This window comes from Myotis daubentonii, chromosome 5 (genome assembly GCF_963259705.1).
Source record: "Myotis daubentonii chromosome 5, mMyoDau2.1, whole genome shotgun sequence".
In the NCBI taxonomy this organism is placed as follows: domain Eukaryota; kingdom Metazoa; phylum Chordata; class Mammalia; order Chiroptera; family Vespertilionidae; genus Myotis; species Myotis daubentonii.
The window spans coordinates 106,545,306-106,569,079 of record NC_081844.1 but is presented as its reverse complement, the minus strand read 5'-3'; the positions used below and the strand labels follow the sequence as shown (position 1 = coordinate 106,569,079).

General features: G+C 56.5%; 1 protein-coding gene across 2 annotated transcripts in view; it reads right to left on the bottom strand.

Annotated features, from left to right (window-relative positions):
- The window catches only part of ERGIC1 (endoplasmic reticulum-golgi intermediate compartment 1), an 82,089-nt gene that overhangs the window by 41,283 nt on the left and 17,032 nt on the right, over nt 1-23,774 (bottom strand). For both annotated transcript variants that reach the window (XM_059699198.1, XM_059699197.1), the window contains exon 2: nt 607-668. In XM_059699198.1, coding sequence (XP_059555181.1) covers nt 607-668 — 62 coding nt within the window. The remainder of the gene's footprint in view (nt 1-606; nt 669-23,774) is intronic.

The window sequence follows — 23,774 nt, the reverse complement described above, 5'->3', positions numbered from 1 at the left end:
GACGAGCCGATAATCCCATCGCTTATTGTGTCACTCGCACTGCCCAGCCTCGGGCTCCGGGCTCCCTCTCCCAGGCTGGCGTCCGGCCGACCCGCCCCAGCCTTTGCTTCTTCTCCAGCGGCTCTTTGCTTCCTGGCGCACGAGGCGTCCAGGTTTCTTTGTGCCCTTCCTGCCCGCCCCTGACGTCAGCCACTTCTCCAGGGCGCCCTGCGTCCTTTCATTGACGAATGACATTTAGAACCCAACATCTGGGTGAGATTTTTATTATTTTTTTCAATGGTTAAAACCATGCTTATGTCAAAAATGCAACTAGTTTAAAAGGCCTGGAGAGAAAAGGAAGGCTCTTCCTGACCCCTGAGCCCCCGTGTCATTTCCCAGGGCAGCGACTAGGAATGATTTCTGGTGTCCCTTCCGGAAACAGGTGCCGGCAAACCTCACAGGATGGGTGAGGACAGAGATGAGATGAGGAGCTATATGAAGGGCCTGGCGAGATGCCCGTCATTTCTTCCTGCCGCCATCTCTCCATTCCTCTGGCCCAGCAGTTATGCATGGGGAGTGGGCACAAGAGTGGGAGGGGGTAGGGGGAGGGCGGGAAGGGCTACTCACTGATGGCCCCGGTGTATGTCGGCTGCGTAAGGTCCTTGGGCACCTTCCTGTAGATGTCAAACCTGCGGAGAGCAAAGGGGATGGGGTGAGACGGGCACAGAGGGCTGGTCTCGGGCAGCGGGGGCCGTGGTGTGGCTGGCGTGCCCCATGGCTCGGCTAACCTCGGCTCTCCCGGGACCAGCTCCGCCAGGAGCCTGCGGGACACCCCGTCTGATGGGCCCCGGGCCCCCACACTGCCCTTATGCTTGTCTCGCTTCCTCAGGACACATGTTGGCACCTGAGAGGACCTTGACCCACATTTGGTTATGTTTCTTTTTTAAAAAATATATTTTTATTGATTTCAGAGGGGAAGGGAGAGGAAGAGAGATAGAAACATCAATGATGAGAGAGAATCATTGACCGGCTGCCTCCTGCAAGATCCCAGATTGGGGGGTAAGCCTGCAGCCTGGGCATGTGCCCTGACCAGGAATCAAACCGTGACCTTCCAGTTGACAGGTGTCAACGCTCAACCACCGAGCCACACCAGCCAGGCTGGTTATGTTTCTCGGTTGGTCTTTCCCATCAGAATGTCGCCCTCACGAGGGCAGGGACCTGGTGAGGTCTTGTCACCCCTACCATATCCCCAGACCCTAGCTTGGGCCTGGCGCATAGTAGGCACTCAACAGGAATGAGCTGAACCCCAAAGGGCTTCTCTGACGTTCAAGGGAACAGGATGCTATGGCGTCACCTCTCCACCTCACCCTCCGGTTTCCACCCCCTGCTTCCATGGCCCCTGTACCCGCTTCTTTTAGATTCTTCTTTGTTGTTGTTGTTGTTAATCCTCACCCGAGGATATTTTCCCATTGATTTTTAGAGAGCATGGAAGGGAGGGGGAGAGACAGAGAGAGACACACACATCAATGTGAGAGAGACACATCGATGTGAGAGAGACACATCGATTGGTTGCCTTCCCGTATGCGCCCCAACCAGGGCCAGGGATCGAGCCTGCAACTGAGGTACACGCCCTTGATCGGAATGGAACCCGGGACCCTTCAGTCCGAGGGCCAACGAGCCACACTGACTAGGACCTGGGAGATTCCTCTTCAGTCCAACAAAACCCTGCCCGGGACGCGGTCTCAGCCTCAGCTCGGCTTTGGCCGTTTCCTGTGGGTTTCAGCCCCAGGCACAGAGCGGACGCCTTTCTTTCTCAGGGACCCCATCAGTGTAGACGGGGTTGTGGGCGGAGGGATTTGGGGTCTGGGCCTCAGACAGGCTTCTTGGGTTTAAATCTGGCCAGCTGTTCAAGACATAAGGCCCGAGTCAGCTGTTCTGGGTTCAAATCATGGCTGTGTGACTTTAGGAAAGTAAGTTCCCCTCTCTGAGCCTGTTTCCTCGTCTGTAAAAATGGGGCTCCTATGACCAGACCCGCCAGGCGATCGAGAGGAGTGAGGGACATAAGTGTCGGGCAGGTTTGACACGGAGCATTCACAGGAGGCTCCTCACGCACCTGGCTTCCTCCTCGCACTGGACCCTGGGCAGACGGTCTTGCACACCGCGTTCTACCGATGGAGCTCTGAGCCCACACGCGGCGTTCCCAGGCTCTCTGGTTAGAGCCCGGCTTGGTCAAGAGCCGCTGCCCTGGCCCTGCTGGGTGACGGCTGGTGTGGGTGCCCCATCAGGGACCGGGAGAGTTGGCGCCCTGCTAACCCAACGCAATGACTTACAAGTCTTGCGTAAGATCTGATAGCTGCCTCCTGTGTGCTCACTCTACCAGCACGTGGACCTGGTGTCCTAAGACCTCGGGGGAGGAACAGTTCCTGTCGGCCGCCAAATTAAAAGGCGCCACTTTCTTTCCTACCTGCTCAGCCGGGTGCCAGGGCCCCTAAGGGCGCTAGAAACTGGGGCTGGGAGTGTGTGTGAGGGGTGGGGACCGTGTGACTCAACCACCCATACCTACTCCTCTCCCTTATGCTGACTATGCTCTCCCCTTTCCCGTGAGAGGCACGTGAGAGGTAAGAGCAGGTACTGCAGGGTCTACCTGTCGGGGTTCCAATGTGACTCCGCCACGGTGTGACCTGGGCCACGTCACTTAACCTCCCTGCGCCTCAGTCCCGCCATCTGTAAAATGGGGCAACAATCCTAACCATCTCACAGATTGGGACCAGAGGGATGGGAGCACCTAAAGCACTTAGAACCGGCCGGGGGCCCAGGAAGTGCTATTTGAGTACTGCTGTTACTATTATTGATGCTCATCTGAGTGACATTTATGAGCACCTACTATGTGCTGGGCCCTCTTTCAGGCACTGGGACATGGAGATAAAATGGGCCCCATGTGCCTGTGGCTTTGCAGCAGAGACAAAGGAAATGCAAGGAGAAGGGGGTGGTGCTTCAGCACGGGGTCACGCGGGGAATCTGGAAGCTTCCTACAGGAGGTGAGGTCTGAGCAGAGCAGGACGACGGGAGGAAGGTGGGTGCAGACAAAGAGGAGCCCGGATAATGAGAACAGCAACAGCAGAGGCCACGCGCAGGGTCAATCGCACTGTGCTGGAGGCTTCCTTCATTTGCACGTGGTACAGGGAAGGGAGGGAGTGTCCGTGGGAGGTGAGAGGCCCTTACAGTCCAGCTTCCTGGCCCAGTGAATACCATCCAGGGCCCACAGGCCGAATCTGGGCCTCACAGTTTAAAAACATAAGAACTACCCGGCCATATGGTTGGGTGTCAAAATCTATGAACCAGGAGGTCACAGTTAGACTCCCAGTCAAGGGCACATGCCTGGGTTGCGGGCTCCATCCCCAGTAGGGGGCATGCAGGAGGCAGCCAATCAATGATTCTCTCTCATCATTGATGTCTCTCTCTCTCTCTCTCCCTCTTCCTTCCTCTCTGAAATCAATGAAGATAAATAAATGAACGAACAAATGAATGAATTTAAAAAACATATGAACTATCATCTCAAAACTGGGAGTTTCACAGAAGCGGAGGCTGCTCAGGGTGACAAGGTGGGGGTGGCCCAGGGCAGAGTATCAGAGCCGGGTGAGGGTGAGGAGGGAGGGATGGAGGGTGTTACACGCAGGGGGCTGATTAAGTAGTGAACACTGTGCGATGCCGGGGGCCGGGGCCTCACCGTCGGGAGGTACGCACAGAGAGAACGGCAGGAAAACCCTATGGCGGGAGCGCGGAGACGGAGGGGTCGCTGTGAATTCGTGATTTTCAACAGACACAATACAGACATCGCCATGTGGATGTATACATGTCACATGTATGTCCCAGCTCATTCCATAGAGAGGGCCCAGGAACTGACAGCCAGAGAGCAATGGACGCCTCTGGCACTGAAATATGGGCTTGTAATGCCATCCTTTACTCAGAGACCAGCTTCTTGGAGAGATGGCTCATTCTAGGGCTGGGCAGGGAAACGCACGAAGCAAGAAAGTGGCCAAGGAATGATGGGGACATAACAGGACAAGAGGCCAGCTTAGAGGGGCTGCCACTGGCCAGAGAGAGGACAGCGAGAACACCAAAGCCCACGGCCGCAGTAAGAGACCGTAACCCACTGGGTAAGGCAGGAAGCCCAGACTCTATATAGACACAAAGACATGAATCCACCGGAAGTTTGAGGAGGAACGGGACATTTACGCACCTTCCAAGCACCTCCCTCCCCCAAAATCCTTGCTAACTACAAAAGGAGAAAGTGTTAATGTAACCTGACTGTGGGGAAACTTGGCCGACATCATAGTAACCAAGTGACTGAGTGTCACCAGTAGGAGACACGTCATGGTCCCCCGCACCGTCACGCCGGTGGAGATCTTGCTCCCAAGGCACCACCTCGAATGAATCACGAGAAAACACAAACACATCCAAACGGAGGGGCGGCTGACAAAATGACGGGTCAGCACGTGTCCAAACAGCAAGGTCAGGAGGGCAAGTTACGACTAAGGAACTATCAGAGACGGGAGGAGGGGACAGGGACGTGACGACCCAATCACGAGGGACGATGTCCCGAGTCGGAAAAGGGGCATCAGTGGGGCAACCGATGGGATTTGGATTGGAAACTGCAGGCATCTGACCTTGAAGAGCTGGCTTCACACACGTTTGCCGGGTGTACCTGGTGTTTGGTAGAGTATGTCTTTGTTGGAAGTGGAAAGGGGGAGGAAGGCTGGGTGAACAAAGGTCTAAGAGAGGAGGTTAGACCTAGCCCAGTGGTTCTCAACCTTCCTAATGCCGCGACCCTTTAATACAGTTCCTCCTGTTGTGGTGACCCCCAACCGTAACATTATTTTCGTTGCTACTTCATTAACTGTAATTTTGCTACTGTTATGCATCGTAATGTAAAAATCTGATAGGCAGGATGTATTTTTATTGTTACAAGTTGAACATAATTAAAGCACAGTGATTAATCACAAAAACAATATGTAATTGTATATGTGTTTTCTGATGGTCTTAGGCGACCCCTGTGAAAGGGTCTTTCCACCCCCAAAGGGGTCACGACCCACAGGTTGAAAACTGCTGACCTAGACCCGTGGTCGGCAAACTGCGGCTCGCGAGCCACATGCGGCTCTTTGGCCCCTTGAGTGTGGCTCTTCCTAAGCCTTAGGAGTACCCTAATTAAGTTAATAACAATGTACCTACCTATACAGTTTAAGTTTAAAAGGTTTGGCTCTCAAAAGAAATTTCAATCGTTGTACTGTTGGTATTCGGCTCTGTTGACTAAGGAGTTTGCCGACCACTGCCCTAGACCAAACTACAGGAGGCAACAGCGATCAAAGGGGTGTGCTCCGGACAGAGGGAGGGATGCGGCTCTGGCGCGAGGCTCCCTCACATATATATCTGGCTTCAGTGTTCACAGTAGCCCTGGCAGACACTGCTACCCCATTTTTCCAGGGAGAAGACAAAGTTTAGCCAGAAGCAACTTGCTCCAAGTCACCAAGCCCATGATTAGTAAAGCCAGGATTCCAACCCAAGTCTAAGCCCAGAGGCCATGGTCCTTCCTCTCCCCTGGACCTGCGGGAATCCCTTCAGAGATCAACTGTTGGTAAATTAAAGTCTCAAGATTTCGTTTATTTGCTTTTCCAAAGATGCTGCCTCAGAGCAATGGGAGCCTCCTGGAAGACAGGGGCCAGTTCAAAATACATCAATTCATTCAACAGATCCTTACTGCAGTGTCCTTGTGGGTGGGAAAACGAAAGAGGTCAAGGTAGACACGGCCCCGGCCCCCATGAAGCTGCCAGGCTACCTATGGCTTTGGCTCCCTGTTTAGGGCCACCTGGACAGAATGTTCTCTATTAATGACCCCATTCCCACGCTACAAAACCCGAGCTGGGAAGCGGTGGTGGGGTAAAGGGAGAGCTGAAAAAGACCCTGGGTTCAGAGCTGACCACAAGCCAAGTGAGTCAGCAGTGAATGTCACGAAGAAAATGGGCCACAGGGAAGATGGTGAGAACCCAGGCATGTGACAGACCGGGAAGTGAGCCGTCCTCCTTGGCTCATATTAGTCAGCCCCTCAGGGTGGTGATGCAGTGATGAGATTAGCTGTGGCCACTCACTGTCAAAAGAATGTGGAAGAAAGGGCACGGAGAACGGGGGAGGGGAGAGGGTGCTGACTGCACATCTAGTGCACGCCCGGCTCACGCCAGGCCCTCGACCAGCTCCTTCTCATCCAATGATCTCGGCCAGCCTATGAGTTAGGGACTGTTAACCGTTTTACGGGTGGGGCTCGGAGGGGCTGGTGGCTTGACTAGGAAGTGCCACAGAGACCCTGTGCTCTCCACACCCTCCACTGCCCGGCCTAGAAGGCTCTGAGGCATGGTGTCCAAACCCGTTCATCTCCCAGATGAGAAAGCGGGAGCCCCAAGAAGAGGGGGTGACTGCCCGGTTCAAGGTGTAATTCAGCTCCGAGTATTTAACACGAAAGCCAGCCAGCAAAAAGCGAGGGGCACCCTTGGCCTCTTCACGCTCTTGCAGTCACATGCCAGTGGGTCCCGGAGACATTTTGGTTGTCACGCTCGGGGGCGCCACTGGTGCCAAGTCGGTGGAGGCCAGGGATGCTAATAACCACCCCACAGCACACAGGACAGCTCCCACAACAAAGGATTATGGGCCCGAAATGTCCCACTAACGCTGGGAGACCCTGTTGCTTGCAGAGCAAAACTTCCCGTGGGGGAAGCTCATGTTCCTGGAGCCTGTGTTCTTGCCCCAGTCGGGTCTCCAGCCTCGATCGCCTCCCAGGGAGACCGGGGGCCTGGAGGAAGCAGTCAGCCCCGCTCCCCTCTGCTCTGTGCCGAGCAGGCAGAACTCCCTTGGGAAGAACTGGGCGAAGGACCCAGCAGGGGAAAGACGCAGTCGATCTGCATTTGTGACCAGTGGTCCAATGAGTATAGGTGTCACTAGTTTAATCAAAAAGGTGCTGAGCCCGGCCGGGTGTGGCTCAGTGGCTGAGCATCAACCGATGAACCAGGGGATCACGGTTCGATTCCTGCTCAAGCAGGCCGGCACATACCCCGGTTGCCGGCTTGACCCCCGTGTGGAGCGCGCAGGAGGCGGCCCATCAATGATTCTCTCTCATCACTGATGTTTCTATCTTTCTCTCCCTTCCTCTCTGGAATCAATTAAAATTACATAGTTTTTAAAAGATGCGGAATCAGTGCCTCTCACTTGGTTATTCTTTAGGATAAAACAAATCCCCCCGGAGAAAACATACATCTGCGCCAGGAGGCAATGAGCACAGAGGACTGACTTCACAGAGACTCGCTCTCCGCCACATGCGGCCTGCAGGGCGAGGAAGGCGGCCTGGCCTCCCCTCAAGTAAACAGGCAGCGGGAACCGCCGCTGGGAACGTCTGACTAACGGCTTCTTCTGTCATTTCTTTTCATAGCAGAACGCCTCAGCTTTGCTATTTTAACTTTTGCTGCTGGGTCCTCGCTTCTCCCGGCTCTCGCACACGCATCTCGGATCACTCTGTGGTTCGCCATAGGTGGGTGGCGCCCAGGCAGCGCGCGTGATGTCACCGTTTCCAGGCTCCGTGACATGGGACGCCATTTAGGAGCAAGTCATTGGAAGTGGTGGGTCACTCGGCCCAAAAATAGCCAGCAAGCGTTTTCGTTGGCACTTGGGCCTGGTCGGCCCTGCCCGCCAGCCTCTCCAAGCCCTCAGAGCCCAGGGCCAGGGGGCCGGGTGAAAAGTGCGCTTGTTTGTTCACTCCTTCGTTTCCTCCACCTTCCTGAGAAACACCGGTGTGCGTGCATGTGTGTGTGTGCCTGGGTGTGTGTACACGTGTGCGCATGGGCGCGTGCCAGAGAGCCCACAGAGGTCAATGCACAACCCAGAGCGGAGCCCTGCAGGCACCAGTTCTCGTGAGCCCTAGAATGGCTCTCACGCCACCCCCCACCCTGGCCTTGACGTTCGCACAGCCAACATGAGCTCGCCCTTCTCCTCCCCCCGTTAAAAGGAAGGGTGCAAACATCTGTCTCCATCTCCAGCCGGATGAAGCAGCTTTGGGGGAGTCACGTTAATCACAAAAGCCACCACAGCAAGGCTGCGCCGCCCGCTGTGTGGTGGCTGCCACCATTCTCGCCTTTCCCCTGCCCAAGAGGCAGGACTAGGATTCCAACCCCTGCTCCAGGGCACCCACCTCAGCGCCACTGGCCCGCCCGGGACGGGGGACAGCCTCCTGCACCCACAGGTCTGGGTGATGACCCTCTGTGCACACACCTCCAGCCGTCGCTTGAGGCTCTCTCCCTGATCTCGCTGCCCACGTGGAGGTCTCTCTCTCTACAGGGGAGCCTCCAGCTTCAGTCACCTCCCCCTGTGACCGCTCCATGTCAGAATACGCTCTCTGCCCACAAAGCCCTCCCCTCTCCCCTCCCCTCCTTCCTACAAAAGCCACCAAATCTGGCCACCGAGGAGGAATAAACCTGACCCTGAACTGGAAGGCCCCTCCCCAGGCAGGCAGCCCCCCCTCCCCGCCCCCCGGGGCTCTGTGAATGTGTGTTCCTGGCACAACCCCATGTTGGCTGCAGGGCTCTCCACTCCAGCTGGGCTGGGCTGGGTCAGGTCTGTTCCTCAATCTCCTGTGGGTCGTGCAGGGCTTGGCCCACTAATGGTATTCAGTGAATTGCAGGTGAAACCCCAAAAGGACATGTACACACAGGGCCATTCGCCGCGGCACCAGCCGGGACAGCAAGCGACTAGAGACCATCCACACGTCCATCCGAGGGGACCGGTTCATACACTGCAGACCATCCGTGGAGTGGAGGGTGCACAGCGGTAAAGGGGGAGGTGGAGGTCTCTATACAGAAAGAGAAAAAAGCGAGCTGCGGGACACAGTGTTCTGTCCCATTTTGTGTGTGTGTGTGGGGGGGGGGGAGGGGTATAAAAATAAATGTACATCCTCGCTTGTATCTTCAGAAAGAAACAATAGAAGGTGTCACCAAAAGCTAACACAAATGGTTGCTTCTATTCTTCTTAGGAGATGCATAAAAACTATCAAATATTTAGGGGTAATTTTGTCAAAAGAAGTACAAGACCCACATATGAAAAACTATGAAACATGGATGAGGGAAATCTGAAAAGACCTAAAACAATGGAGAAATAGACCATGTTAACGGCTCAGAAGACTCGATACTGTTCCGGTGGCATTTCTCCCCAAATTGGTCGGCAGATTCAACTCAAGCCTAGCGAGCATTTTTGCAGAAAGTGCCAAGTCGATTGTAAGATGCACATGGCCATGCTGAGGACTTCGAAGAGGCAAAACCACTCTTCAGAAGAACAAAGCCGGATCCCACTTCAAGACCTGCCGCAAATCTTCCAGAAGAAAACGAGAAAGTCTTTGTGATCTTAGGTGAGGCAAAGATGTGGGGGTTTTTTTCTTAGTAAAGCAGGATCCATAAAATAATTGGCAAGTAAGGCTTCATCAAGATGATAAACGTGTGCTCTTCAAAAGGTACTATTAAAAGAATGAAAAGACAAGCCACGGACTGGGAAAAATACTTGTATCTGATAAAGGATTCATACGCAGTACAAAGAACTCTCAAAACTCAGCAATAAGAAACGACCCATTCAAAACTAGGCAAAAGATCTGAATAGACATTTCACAGAAGATTCATCGATGGCAAAGAACCGCATGGCGTGATGCTAACATCAAAGTCATCGGGGAAACGCAAATTAAAACCACGAAGAGATACCGCTCCATGCCAGCGATTTCCAAGCGGTGTGCCGGGGCAGGTACCCTGGTGCGCCGCAAGAACTTTTAAAGTTTGCAATACCTGACTATACAGGCAGGGGCACCGGCCTCTTTTCCCTCAGATAAAAAAAATGACAACAGCCAAAACAACAACAACGGTGCAGCGTGAATGAATCAAAAGGATACCTATTTTTCTGTCAGGTCGGCAAAAAGATATATTTCCTGGTGTGCTGCAGAAGCGCAGTAAGTAGTGTATGTGTGCCAGGAGATGAACAGGGGTGGAAATCGCTGCTCTGGACTTACTAGAATCGCTGTAAGTACAGAGAGTGATCGCACCTGGCGCTCTCCGACGCTGCTGGTGGGAAGAAAAGCTGCACAACGACCATGGAGGAGGGAGTGGCCGTTTCTCCCGACGTTAAACACGTACCCAGCATACACCCAGCCACTCCACCCCGGGAGGAACGAATATGGCCCGAGCCGGCTTGGCTCAGTGGATAGAGTGTCAGCCCGCGGACTGAAGGGTCCCGGGTTCGACTCCCATCAAGGGCAGATACCTCGGTTGCAGGCTCCTCCCGAGTCCCGGCCCTGGTTGGAGCTTGTGCAGGAGGCAACCAATCGGTGTGTTTCTCTCTGTCTTTCCCTCTCTCTCTAAAAGTCAATGGGAAAGTACCCTCGGGTGAGGATTAAAAAATAATAATAATTAATAAGTAAACACATGCACATGAATATTCATGGAAGCTTAATTTGGAATAGCCACAAACTGGAATGTGCGTCAACAGGCAAATGGACAGACACATGGTAGCGCGGCCGCACGACGGACTATGCTCAGCATTCAAAAGCAGCGGGGTACTGGCGTGAGCCACAACAGGGGCGCTTCTCAAAGTAAGGATGCTGAATGGGAGACAAACCCAGGAATCTTCGGTAGGATCCCACCTCTGTAAAATTCTGAGAAGTACAAACTAACTAGAGTGACAGCAGCCCAGCGGTTGCCTGGAGGCGGAGGGAGGGAGGGAGGGGCACGAGGGAAGTCTGAGAGGTGAGGGATGGGATGCGTCCACTCTCTTTGGCTGCGATGGTGGTTTCACGGGTGTATACGGCTGTCAGATTTCTCAAAGTGTACGCTGTAAGTGTGTGGAGTGTATTTTACGTCAGTTATACCCCAATAAACTGTTGGGGGGGGGGGAGTGTGTAATTGATAGCCATCATCGAAACACACCAAACACACTAACCTCCAGCCCTACGTCCTCATGCTCTCGGTCCCTTGCTCCCACCTCAGGCCCTCTGCCCTGCGTTCTATCTGGAACGTTATTCCCCGGGATATCTGTGTGCTTGCTCCCTCCATTCATTTGGGTCTACAGTCCAATGGCACCTCCTGGGCTCCTACCCGATGGGCCAAGTGCCACCTACCCCCTGGACCTCCCCCACTGCGTCCTCCCTGCCAGCCATCAGGTACCGGCAACAAAGCAGGAAACCAGACTCAGAGAGGCTGAGCCACTTGCCTGAGCTCACACAGCCAGCAAGAGGCAGAATCAGGATGGGGACCCTGGTCAGCCTCACCTGGAGGCTGCCCCCCACGCTGCCCCCCCTGCAGCCGCCCCCCAGCTCCACGCTGGCCCCTGGGGCCTTGACTGTCCCCGCTCCCAGCTGCCCTCCTGCGCCCGAGTAGGGCCTGGTGCGACCGCAGGCCGTGGGCACCCGGTGGGCGGGTGGGGAAGGAAGGGTCCCCACTGCAGTGTGGTGCCCCGGAGGCCCTGGCAGAGCGCAGCTGGACAGCGTCCCCGCGCCCGCAGCTGCCTCCCCCACCTGCCATGATGAGCTCATCTGTCCTGGGAGCGGAAAGCTGTCTGTGGAGCCTGGGCTTGGCTGGGAGTCAAGGCCACAGGGAGCGCGGCTGAGGGACAGCAAGGGCCCCAGAGCGTTTCCAAGTCACTGGAACCGGGCCACGGCCACGGCCCCACAACAACATCCCGCGAGCAGACGCTATAAATGGAAATGTATTCTTAGAGGGGCAGATGGGGGGGGGGTCAGAAGTGACCCATCATCGGATAAAAATACAGACGGCATTTAAATGCTGAGCGGCAGGAGCTATTCGGGGACTGGGTTCGCATGGCCGTGGCTCCCGGCCAGGGCACGGCCTTCGGCAGACCTGAAAGGAAGGAGCTATTGGGTGGGTGTATTAAGTACAGGAGGAGAGCAGTGGGGCGGGGGGTGGGGGGAGGTCGGCATGCCCGCACACCTGGGGAAGGGGCTGCCTTTTAGGGGTGCACACAGATCCCTTGACCTCCACCCACACCTGCCCATGGGGTTCAAGTCCACCCTGGGCTGTGAGCCCACCCTTTGGACAACATGCTCGCCGCCCTGCAAAGTCAAGGCGGAGTCCCGGCGGGGCCTGTGGCTGGGAGCCTGGGCCGGGGCTGGGTTGGAGGAGCTTGCAGGGCAAGGCCGGTGCAATGGAGGAAAAGCTGGGAGGGACCTGGTGTCGAGAGGGAAGGGGGATGTTTACCGAGCCAGCCTCTTAGCTGCTGCTGCCTCACTGACTCCTCAAAGCCATCCAACATACAGAAACCATGACACCCTCGTTTTCACAGGAAAAGACACCGAGGCGAGGAGACCGTGTGGAGACGCTGACCCTGAGACTGAGGCTGAGACGCTGAGTCTAGAAAGACGAGCAGAAACGAGGCTGGGAAAGGGTGGGCGGTGTCTGGGGCGCAGCGACCGCCCCTGCTAAGGCTCCCGGCTCCCGAAGCTCAAGGTCACCCGATCAGCACGTGGCCAAGCGGCGGTGCGCTCCCTCCGGGCCCGAGCAGGAAGTGGCTGGGCTGCGCTGGGCCAGCTGTGCTGAAAGTGAGGGCTGGCCCGCCATGAAAAGGCCAGGTTTTTTCAGACAAGCCCACGGAAACGGGCATAGGGAGAGGGATCTCAGCTCCCCTTGCCCTGGGTGGGAGGTGAGTTGGTGACCGTTTTCGTGTGGGCACGTCTCGGGACTTCTCCGTTCTTCTGTACTAAACAGGTTATAATAATAAACCAGGACAGGAGACCTGCCTTGGGCTGGCCAGCACCTCTCTGTGCTTTATCTGCCCCCCACACCCCACAGCCCCACCAGCACTCCGTTCCGGAAAGGCCCCTCTGCCCAGCCCCGTGCCTTGGCTTGCATTGTGCCCTCTGTCTCTCCTTCGCCAGCTCGCCCGTTCTTTCCGTCATTCCTGAGTGCCTACTGGGACCCAGCGCTGCTCCGGGTGCGAGGAATACAATGGTGGTCAGACACGAAGCTCCCTGCCTTCGCCCAGCTCACAGCCCGGCGGGGGAGACAAACCACACATGAACTAACATATGTCACTGCTGACAAGTGCCATGAAGACAAATAAAGCAGGCTAAGGAGACAGGCTGGAATGTGGGTGCTGCTTCAGGTGGGGTGCGAGGGGGGTCGGAGAAGGCTTAGCTGACAAGGCGACGTGCAAACAGAGATCGGAGTTCCACGAGACAGGCAGCCACACGGACGTCCAGGGAAGAGCATTCTAGGCAGAGAGGAGAGCGAGTGCAAAGGCCCTGGGGCAGGGAGCCTGTGTGGCAGGTTCCTGGAATAGCAAGGAGGCTGATGCAGCTGGAATGGGAGGGTAGGTGAGAATCCCCTGGTCTGTAGAACTCATCTTGCACACCCTTTGCTCTGAGAAGCCACCACCATCAGTTCCCAGGCCGGCGGAGGGACCCTGAGCTGCTCTGGGATCATCTGGCCCATGGTGTGTATCATTAACATGTGTGGACCACAATCACTGAATGAACAGCGCACCCCACTCGGGCTCATTAACACTACTGGTGTCTTCCCCTCGAAGCCGCGAACTCCTCAAGGGTAGAAATGGGTCTTTGCATCTTGGGGTCCCCAGCGCCTGGCTCTGCAGCCTCAGGCAGGCAGCATCATCTTTAAGCAACCAGAGGCCCACGGAGCCACAGACGCCGGTGGGTCTTTCCCGGCCAAGAGGTCCCCTGAGATGTGCAGGCGAGTCCCCCAGGGAGCCACCAGCAGTGAGACTCCACAGACAAGACCTAAGAGAGGCGGGGAGTGAGTGGGGGGCTGTGGGGCAGGATCCTCCCTACTCCCTACTAGTATTTCCAACATCTGTCTCAACCCAAGCTTTCCTCAAAGTTCATGCCTTTGCTCTAAGAAACACCCACATGATAGAGCGTCGGCCTGTGGACTGAAGGGTCCCAGGTTCGATTCCAGTCAAGGGCACATGCTGGGGTTGCGGACTCGATCCCCCGTAGGGGGCGTGCAGGAGGCAGCCGATCAATAATTCTCTCTCATCGTTGATGTTTCTATCTCTCCCTCTCCCTTCCTCTCTGAAATCAGTAAAAATATATATTTTTTTTTAAAAAAGAAGAAACACCCACACGGAAAAATGAAAATATAAAACCAATTCACCAGGGAGTCATTATTCAAAGATTCCAGGAAACATCGGGCATCCCAAATAAATGAGTGGACCTGGGCATTGATCACCTGCTGCTCTCACCCAACGGGAGACAGCCAGGCACTACCCGTCTCCGAAAGAACCCTTCCCCACCCCCCCACCCCCACCCCCGCAGGTGGAAATGCCCGCTGGGCCTAGGCAGGTACCAGAAATGAGAGCCAATTTGGAGGGTCCAGAGCCCATCTCATGGGGGTGGGAAGCCCCCCAGCGTGGCCCACGGCTGGGACAAGGAGCCCTAAGGTGGCCCGATCAGTGAAAACCAGAAATCTGGGGTCTTATGTGAAATCACCAACTTAAAAACAATAGCAACTAGTTTTTGTTTAAAAAACAATAAGCAAATCAAAGAAAACACTTCTGGGGCCCCGGTTCCGTCCGTAAGGCGGACCCTGGGCTCGGCGTGTGCACATGGGGATGGAGCAGCAATGTCTGCGGAGGACGTGGAACCGGGGGCCCTGGTGACACGCTTTCCGGGTGTTCTCAAGGCCGCTTGAGTCCAGGCCCATTTTTAGGGCAGAAACATTGAGGTCCAGGAAGCTACACCACATTTCCCAGCGTCAAAAGAGAAAACTACCTGAGGGCCAGCTGGCCCTTCCCGTGGCACCAGGGGCCCTGAAATGGGGCTCTGGGAGCCGAGAGAGCCAGCCCCGAGCCAGCGTGCACGTCACGGAGACACGGGTCTCCACAGCAGAGCATTTTACCCACAGCTCCAAGACCAGCACCTTTTCTCAGCAGTGAGGGGTCTGAGCCCTGGCCAGCCCTCTGGGGGCGCTGCCCAGGGCGCACCACGGTCCCGGGGAGGGCCCTGAGCTGGCCGAGGGGCCTGGCACCAGCGGGAGCCTGGGCCCGGGCGAGGCCGCGGCCGCCCCGAGCCCGCCCTCCGCCCTCCCACTCCGTGAGTCACGCCTGGCTCCCGACTTCAGTGCGCTGGCTGCAGCGTCTTCAGTTTTTCTTGGCTCCTGAGCAAAATGTATTTTTCCAAAGCACATAGATTCAACCGAGCCTGAGTTTTGCAATGACCTGGCAGCGGCCGGGCCGGCCTGAGCACACGCTGTCCCGGGGGGTGGGGACCAAGGAATGTGGTTGTCGCCTCCCTCACCTCCTCCTTCCTGCTCCCCAAATGGGTCCATCCCCTCGGCCTCCCCGGTCACCTCATTGCAGCCACTGCCGCCGCGACTCCCCCCACCGAGCACACTCCTGGATGGATGGGACTTCAAACCATGCCAGCTAGCAGGCCTGGCAGAACCGGACAAGAGGGGCCCGCAGAAATCCAGCCAGGGAAGCCCCCCGAGTCTGCAGAGCCACGCCCCCTTCACATCACTGCTGGGGCTGTGGCCGGTGGGGGCTCCAGCACCACGTACACTGTGTACCGTCTGATTTTTATAAAAATAGGTTTTTGATTGGTGCGGTTTAGATTCACAGCGAAGTTAAGTGGAAGGTACACATGCCTCGCCTCCCCCACCAGGTGGGGCGTCTGTTCCAGTGGGTGACCCTAGGCTGACATCACTGTCACCCAGGGTCCACAGTTGACATCAGGCCTCGCTCTTGGAGTCGCACATTCTCCGGGTTTGGGCAGATGTGTAATGACAGGCGTCGCCCTTACAGAATCACACAAAGTCGTTTCCCTGCCCTGACTATCCCTGTGCGCTGCCCACGCATCTGCCCAGCCCTCACGCGAGCCACCACTCTCACTGTCTCCACGGTGTTGCCTTTCCCAGAATGTCATACACTAGAGACCACCTGGTACGTGGCCTTTTCAGACTGGCTTCTTTCACTAAGATGCGTTTAAATTTCCTCCAGGCCTGTTCAGGGCGTGGAGGTCATTCATTGCCTTTTAGCACCGAGTGATACCCCAGCCCCCGGCCGGACCGCAGCGCGCCTGGCGTCCCGATCCCCCAGGCGTGGACTGGCAGGGCTCTGCCCCCCACGCACGCGCTGCCTGCCTGTGGACAGATTTTCCCCCGAGCCTCCGGTGTCTTTCACTTGTAAAGCGGGAGAAAGAGACGGCCTGCCGCCGGGGAGTGAGGATCACGTGTGGAAGCGCATGGAAGGCACTGGTTCCAGCTCTCAGCACGGAGCAAGCAGGCGGCAGACGCCGGCTGCAATCACTCCCTCTCACCAGCACTGTGGCTGTCGTTACATTTACAGGCTCTGCCTTCTCTCTACAAAGCAGCACAAGGGAAGTGGAGACACGCCAGGCTCTGGGCTCACACAGGCTGGGGGTTAAATCCTGACCATGCTTAGGCAACTGGCTAGACCTCTCCGGAGCCTCAGTTTACTCATCTGTAAACTGGGGCTGGGAGGAATTACACGTCCCTCCTAGCATGACTTTGAGAAATGAATGCGATCACTAGCTGGGACTCAGAGAGAGCCCCCGGCACCCAGGGGGCAATCCCGGAAGGTCAGTTCCAGGCTGTGAGGGGAGGGCCCGCGACCAGCCCTTCTGAGTGTCGGATGCAGGGAACAGCGGGTCTGTGAGGGGAGGGGTGGGAGCCTGTGGCTGCTGCCAGAGAGGAGGGTGGCTTCAAAGCAGAGTGAGCGCGGGGACAGGCAAGTGCCATCCTGCCCAGCCAGGACACAGCAGAGGTCAGCCAGGACCCACCGACAACCGACAACCGAAGGGGGACTGTGATACCTCTGCAGCCAGCCAAGGCCTGGCCCGCCTTCTTCTTGGTGTCAAATGACAGCAGAGCTGAAAGGCGGAGGCAGTGGCCAAGGCCAGTCAGCACTGTTCCCCTGGCCTCCAAGGTGAGAGGCAGGGACACAGGGGAAACGGAAGGGGCAGCATCAGTCGGTCAGCTCCAGGGAGCCCACCAGCGAGCCCACCCCGTGCACCTGCTGGGCCTGACCGTGACGCCCGCGCTCTCCAGAAGAACGACCTGGGTCGTTGGGGTCCACCCACCGGGAGGCCCACCTGTGCCCAGAAAGGTCTGGGAGGTGTCACATCCCAACCATGCGGTACCAGTGACCCTGGGAGGGAGGGACTATCATGGCCCCCGCTTTCCGGAGGAGGAAGTTCAAGGTCCCTGCCAGGGAGGCCTGGAGCTGGGCCTCCCATCCTTGGCTCTCAGATTCCCCATCCCCCCAAAGCCAAGCCTAGGGTCTGCAGAGACGCCGCTGGGGGGCCTCCCCCCGGCCGCTTCCCACGGCTCTGCGTCCGCATCGTTGCCCATTCATTCATTCATTCATTCATTCGGCACAGATTCCACCAATATAGCTAGCATCTACTCTGTGCTGGACGCTGGGCTGGGCCCTCGAGACACAACGGAAGCCGGACAAAGGCAGCGCCTGCCTGCCTGAAGCTGGAATCAAGAAAACTGTTACGAATGTGTGGTCATCGCAGGAGACAGGCGGCAGGAGGCGAAGGCATGGCCTCCTGCCCTCGGTTACGACGGAGGCTGGCCAGTGTATGGGTCACGGTGGCCCGGAGCTGGCCTTTCTGGGTGTTGAGTCCCAGCTCCGCCACTTGCTAGCTGTGGCCTTCGGGAACTTACTTCACTGCCCCATGCCTCAGTTTCCCAGCCTGTCAACCAGTGCCCACCTCGCTGGGCTGCTCTGATGGGGTCCAGGTGTTCCCACATGGAAAGTGTTCGTTTAGCACAGCGCCTGGCCCCGTGAGTGAGCCCTCACCATCTGGCCTGTTACTACGAGGCTGCAGGGTGCATGGTACCGGGGACCACAAGTCTGTCCTCCCCTGCAAGTCCCTCTACGGCTGGCTCGGCAGAGGTGGCACCCGTGGGGCCAAGAAATTGGGTCAGAATGAGGGGCAGGCACACTGAGCTCCCCATAAGTCCAAGATGAAGGCAGGGGCCTCAGGGAACCCCGAGTTCCAGCTGCTTCACACAGGCCAGCATCATCTCCTCGGATCACCTTCTGCCCCTCACCCCCGCCCCCTGGCCTTCACCCCCACTCAGCTCTCTTCCTGCCTCTCCCCCCCGGCCTTTCCTGCTGGACTCGGTTCCAACTCTCTTGACCTCAATAGCACAGAGCTGAGGTTCTGAATTCCAGAAAGACTTGGAACATTTCAAAAAACTTTTTATCTGGGTTCAGCAATGGCGCGCGCGCACACACACACACACACACATGCGCACACACACACACACTCACTCCAAGTAAGAATTCATACAGCCCTAGCCGGTTTTGCTCAGTGGATAGAGCATCGGCCTGTGGACTCAAGGGTCCCAGGTTCGATTCTAGTCAGGGGCACATGCCCAGGTTGCAGGCTCGGTCCCCAGTAGGGGGTGTGCAGGAGGCAGCCGATCAATGATTCTCTCTCATCATTGATGTTTCTATATCTCTCTTCCTCTCCCTTCCTCTCTGAAATCAATAAAAAAATATATATATTTTTAAAAAGAATTCATACATAAGTAGTGAAACTTTACTAACATGCACAGGAAGTATTAGCTCCACAGCGGGGAGACTAGTTACACTGGGGTGGGAGGGGGATGCCTCAGAGACGGAACTGTAAAAGCAGAAGAGGAATATGGGGCTGACGGTTTGTTTCTTAACTGGGTGTTGCTTATTCTCTGTGCTGTTTGATGTGTCTATAACACTCTGCGAGGAAATTCTTAAAAAAGCTCACAAGCACCCAAAAGAAATCAGATGCTACGGAACCAAAAAGAATGGATTACTGACCCATGCAACAACATGAGCGAACCCCACAGGCGTCACACTGAATGAAAGAATTCGGACACGTGCTGTAGGGCCCCATTCGTGTGGCACGGAAGGGCTGGCAAAGCTCATCAGTGGTGAGAGACGTCAGAAGGGCTCCCTCTTGGTGGGGGTACTGACTGGGATGGGGCCCAGGGAGCTCTCCAGGGGACTGGAAATTCATGTCTGGATGGGGGGGGGGGGGGATGGCCACATAGGTGTGTATGCATGTGAAGAACCATCCAGCGGCACACAAGAGGACAGCACCTTGTGGTCAATTATGCCTCAATTTAAATATTAATTAAAATGTTAAGGAGAAAAACAAATCCTGGGCCAGGTTTGGGAACCCCTTGCACTGGCTTAGGGGAACAGTAAAGGGACTGTTTTTGAATTTCTTTCCAGGCCAACTGGGTGTTGATGCTGTCACTCACGTATGTCTCTATTGGAACCTCTGCGGGCAGTCGTGAGCGAGGTGCAAGTGCAGATCCACAACGGACATGGCAGCCGGTGGGAACCCTGGCTCGCCCTCGCTGCTGTGTGGGCTGGGCTAGGTGACGCCCGCGCGGGGACTACCGTCTCGTGTGCCAACGTGGTCGGGATTAAACAAGACAGTGCTCAGCGCTGTGCCTCGACCCATTAGGTGCTCAGAAACCGGGCCGGACACTATGGTTCACGCCTTCACCCTCAGGGCAACGCTTCACCACCAGCAGGTTCTCACCATCCATGAGGTGGACAAACCAAGTCAGTGCGTTACAAACTGCCATTAAAAAAATTAGACTACAGCCCTGACTGGTTTGGCTCAGTGGATGGAGCGTCGGCCTGCAGACTGAAAGGTCCCAAGTTCGATTCCAGTTAAGAGCATGTACCTTGGTTGCGGACACATCCCCAGTAGGGGGTGTGCAGGAGGCAGCTGATCGATATTTCTCTCTCATCGATGTTTCTAGCTCTCTATCCCTCTCCCTTCCTCTCTGTAAAAAAGTCAATAAAATATATTTTAAAAAAATATTAGACTATAATAGAATAGAGAGTATCTATTTGCCCTGAATATAATAAAGGAAACAGTGTGTTGTGATCTCATACAGTGTCCGCTGGGTTGTGATATACTTACAAAGGGTAGATGTTTAAAGCGAATAAAAGCCCCGTTCCATCGAACCCCACACAGCTCTGCGACAGAGCAGGGACCAGCGCAAGGGGACGAAGCCCCCTTCTTGGAATGAAGTAGGAACAATAATGCACGATGAGAATAATTCTAATATTTCCAAAAAAGGCAGACGTCCGATCATGTTTTAAGGCCAAAATGCATTGAGATGAGGGACAGCTGCCCGGAGGAACTGGCTGCAGACCTGGAGCCACAGAGTCAGATCTGAACTCTGGGGCTGGAAGAGGTGGGCCAGGCCGCCGGCTGCCGGGGGACGCAGGGCTGACAGCGTGGTCAGCTGGGCCCAGCCCCGAGTCTCCTGTCCCTCAGGGGGGCCAGGCGGCTCTGCAGTGGCCTTGCGTACAATGGTTTAGCTCAGCGGTTCTCAACCTTCCAAATGCCACGACCCTTTAATACAGTTCCTTATGTTGTGGTGACCCCCAATTTCATTGTTACAAATTGAACATCATTAAAGCATAGTGATTAATCACAAAAACAATATGTAATTATATATGTGTTTTCCGATGGTCTTAGGCAACCCCTGTGAAAGGGTCGTTCGACCCCCAAAGGGGTCGCGACCCACAGGTTGAGAACCGCTGGTTTAGGTGGACCGGCAGATGGCAGACAGGGAGGGAGATCGGCCCGCTCCACTTCCACAATTCCCGTGAATGAGCGGAGGACAAAGTCGCCTGAGGTACTAGGAGCTGGTTTATCACCTAACGATCTCACTTTTTAATAAAGGGAAGAACAGGCTTCAGGCTCAGCACGTCTACTGCCAATAGCCCGGAGCTAGAACTCACTGCTCAGTGCTCTGAAGTTCACGGACACCTTGAATTCCTGGCAGGTGACACTGGTTTTCCATTTCTAGGGATGGATGAGGTAACACGTTCGCCACTTTAAACGCATCTATTCAAGTTTTTAAAAGCGGGCCCGTGTAAATGAAATAGAGAGTTTAGAACAGTCTGGGCAGAGGTAAATATGGCAAAGAGTGTGAACGTGGCCGGGCGGGCGGGGGGTGGGGAGGGAGGGGGAGGGTTGACATTTGTAAACGCTGCTGAGGGCGCTGGGCTGGGGACGCCTGGACAGCTCTGCGCAGCCCGGCATCGGTGGGCGCCACAGAGGGACCCTCCCAGGGGCAGAGCTCAGGAGGCGAGGACCACGTCTCCGAAGGAAGAGCCGCCTCAGGCCAGCCAGCCAACCGGCTGCTGAAAATTCTTCACAGAAACGGGATTTTGTAGCTGCAAGGTGCCTCCCGTCACCATCAGCAGCCTTTCTCCAAACACATGCTCCTTCGTGTGGCCTCCATGTCATAACAAAGTCTCCGCTCGCCGCTTTCTCCTCTGCCCTTTATCTGTCCCCTTCCTCTCACGTCACCCTCCTGGGCGGCGTCATGAGTCTTACAGGAGAGAACAGAAAAGGACAGACAGCCCCACCCCCTTCACCCAGCTTCCCCAGGGCTCCCATCTGACAGAATCACTTTTCGGAAAGGCTCTGAAAACGAAGACGTGAGCCTGGGTGCAACACGATCAGGTAGCCACAGCTTCACTAGGGTGTCACCAGCCCTCCGCGAACAGCCTTTTCTGGCCTCGGGTCCGAGCCAGGGTCCCGCACCGCTCTAGCTGCGGCTCCCCCGGTCTGTGACCATACCACATCCTTCCTGGTCTGCCAACGATATTGAGTGCCCACCCGTGCCAGGCACAGGAGTGGAGCAGAGGGGCGAGGCCCGTGAGTGGAGGGAGTTATGTCCTCACGGAGGGGACGGATAATAAATGCTTTAACCAACAAGAACGGAGATGTGACTGCTCTGAAGCGGGCTAAGGGCTGCGAGGAGCACACAGGGTGCTCTGACAGGGCGTGACGGGGACACTTCAGGCAGAGCGGTCAGGGCAGGCCCCTCCCAGGAGAGACCTCAAGGAAGGGAAGGGCATTCCAAGTGGAGGGAACAGCCAGTGCTCAGCAGTGGCTCAGAGTGAGGCCGACCTGCGGAGGGCGAAGCCATGGCTGAGCGGCCGGAGTCCAGGGAGGGAGGGGGGGGGGGGCCGGGATGAGGTCAGCCCCGACGGGGAGGACGGACCCGCAGGGCCCTGCAGGCAGGGGCAAGGGCTCTGCATTGTTCTCCAAGCTGAGCGTCCAGCAGGGAGGACACAGCTCACCCGGAGTGACCCTGGCGGCCAGTGACAGCCGGGCTCAGGCCGAGGCTGGCCTAGCCTGCATCCGCCCCAGCCAGGCCCTTCCTCTTCCCCCAGCACCGGCCCGGCCTCAGGCAGAACTCCAAGCCCCGTGGAACCGGGGCCTGGCTTTGGAAGATGTTTTTGTGCTCACAAGAAACACGGTGCGGCAACGCCCTGGACGGCTCCCTTCCTCCCAGAGCGAGATCACTCACAATCCCGCGCTGCAGCTCCCCACCCGGGGGGCCCTGAGCCCCGGGCCCTCTCCCCGCCAGACCCGGGGCCTGCGCTCGGCACCAGCCCAGGGCTGCTCCGCCCAGGGGCCCGCTGGCCTCGATTCTGCCGCAGCACACACCTCGGAGCGTCCGCTTCCTTCGCGGTCCTCAGACTGACACGCGCTGTTCCCACTCCTCTATCCAGCAGGCTCACAGCCGGGCAGCGCCCTGCTGGGGCGAAGGGCAGAGACTGGGGAACCAGAGCTGGGTGACCCTGGGCAAGTTCGTTAACCTCTCTGTGCCTCCGCTTCCCAATGTACCAAACATTCCTCGTAACAGATCCTGCCCACCTCCGAGGTGCAGCCGTGAGGACCCCGTGAGCTCATAGACGGGAGAAGGCAGAGCCCAGGCGCCCTGAGGACGCCACCTCGGGTTGGCTATTCCCATCGGGTCTCGAGCCTCTCCCGCCCTCTCACTGCCTCATAACCTGTGAGCTCCCTGGGGACAGGAGCACACACACCTGGTTCACCTGCCCCTCCCGTCCCTGGCAGGGGCCTGGCACTGAATACATGCTGCTTGTTGAAAGAATGAATGAGGAACAAACCCGCAGGCTGGTGGGCTGGGTAAACAGGTCAGTGAGATCAAAAACTGGGAGTTCCTGCCCGGCCGACGCGGCTCAGTGGTTGAGCGTCAACCTATGAACCAGGAGGTCACAGTTCGATTCCCGGTCAGGGCACGTGCCCGGGGTGCAGGCTCCATCCCCTGTGGGGGGCGTGCAGGAGGCAGCCGATAATGGTTCTTTCTCATCATTGATGTTTCTCTCTCTCCCTCTCCCTTCCTCTCTGAAATCAATAAAAATATAATTTTTAAAAAGAAATAAAACTTGGAATTCCTCAGGACAAATACTTTCAACAGAAGGGCCTCGGGCAGAGCAGAGCTCACAGGCCAGAAACGCGGCAGGGAAAACCCAGGAGCTAACAGGGCCCCAAGAACTGACTCTGGAGTGTGGAGTTGCCGACACCTGGCCTCCCGGGCCGTGCTGTGGCCTCCGCGTACGCTGGGCAGGCTGTCTGCTGCCCAAGGACGCCTGGCCGGGCAGAAAGCAAGAGCTGGACTCTAGCTCAACCCGGTCGAGGAGGTGTCAGGACTGCATAGGGCTCCAGGGGCCTTTCAAAGTGACCCCCACAGAGGTGGCAGAGAGGTGACCAGCAGTCCCGGCACCTGCATGGGCTCCAGGAGCTTCCGTTCTGCCTTGAAAAGGGGAGCCAGTGGGAGCAGCTACACTTCACAGGGAAGGTGACGGCACTGTTAGACGGTGACACTTTTTAACTCCCCCTCTTCTTATGCCCAGTGCCTAGAACAGTGCCTGGCACACAGTAGGTGCTC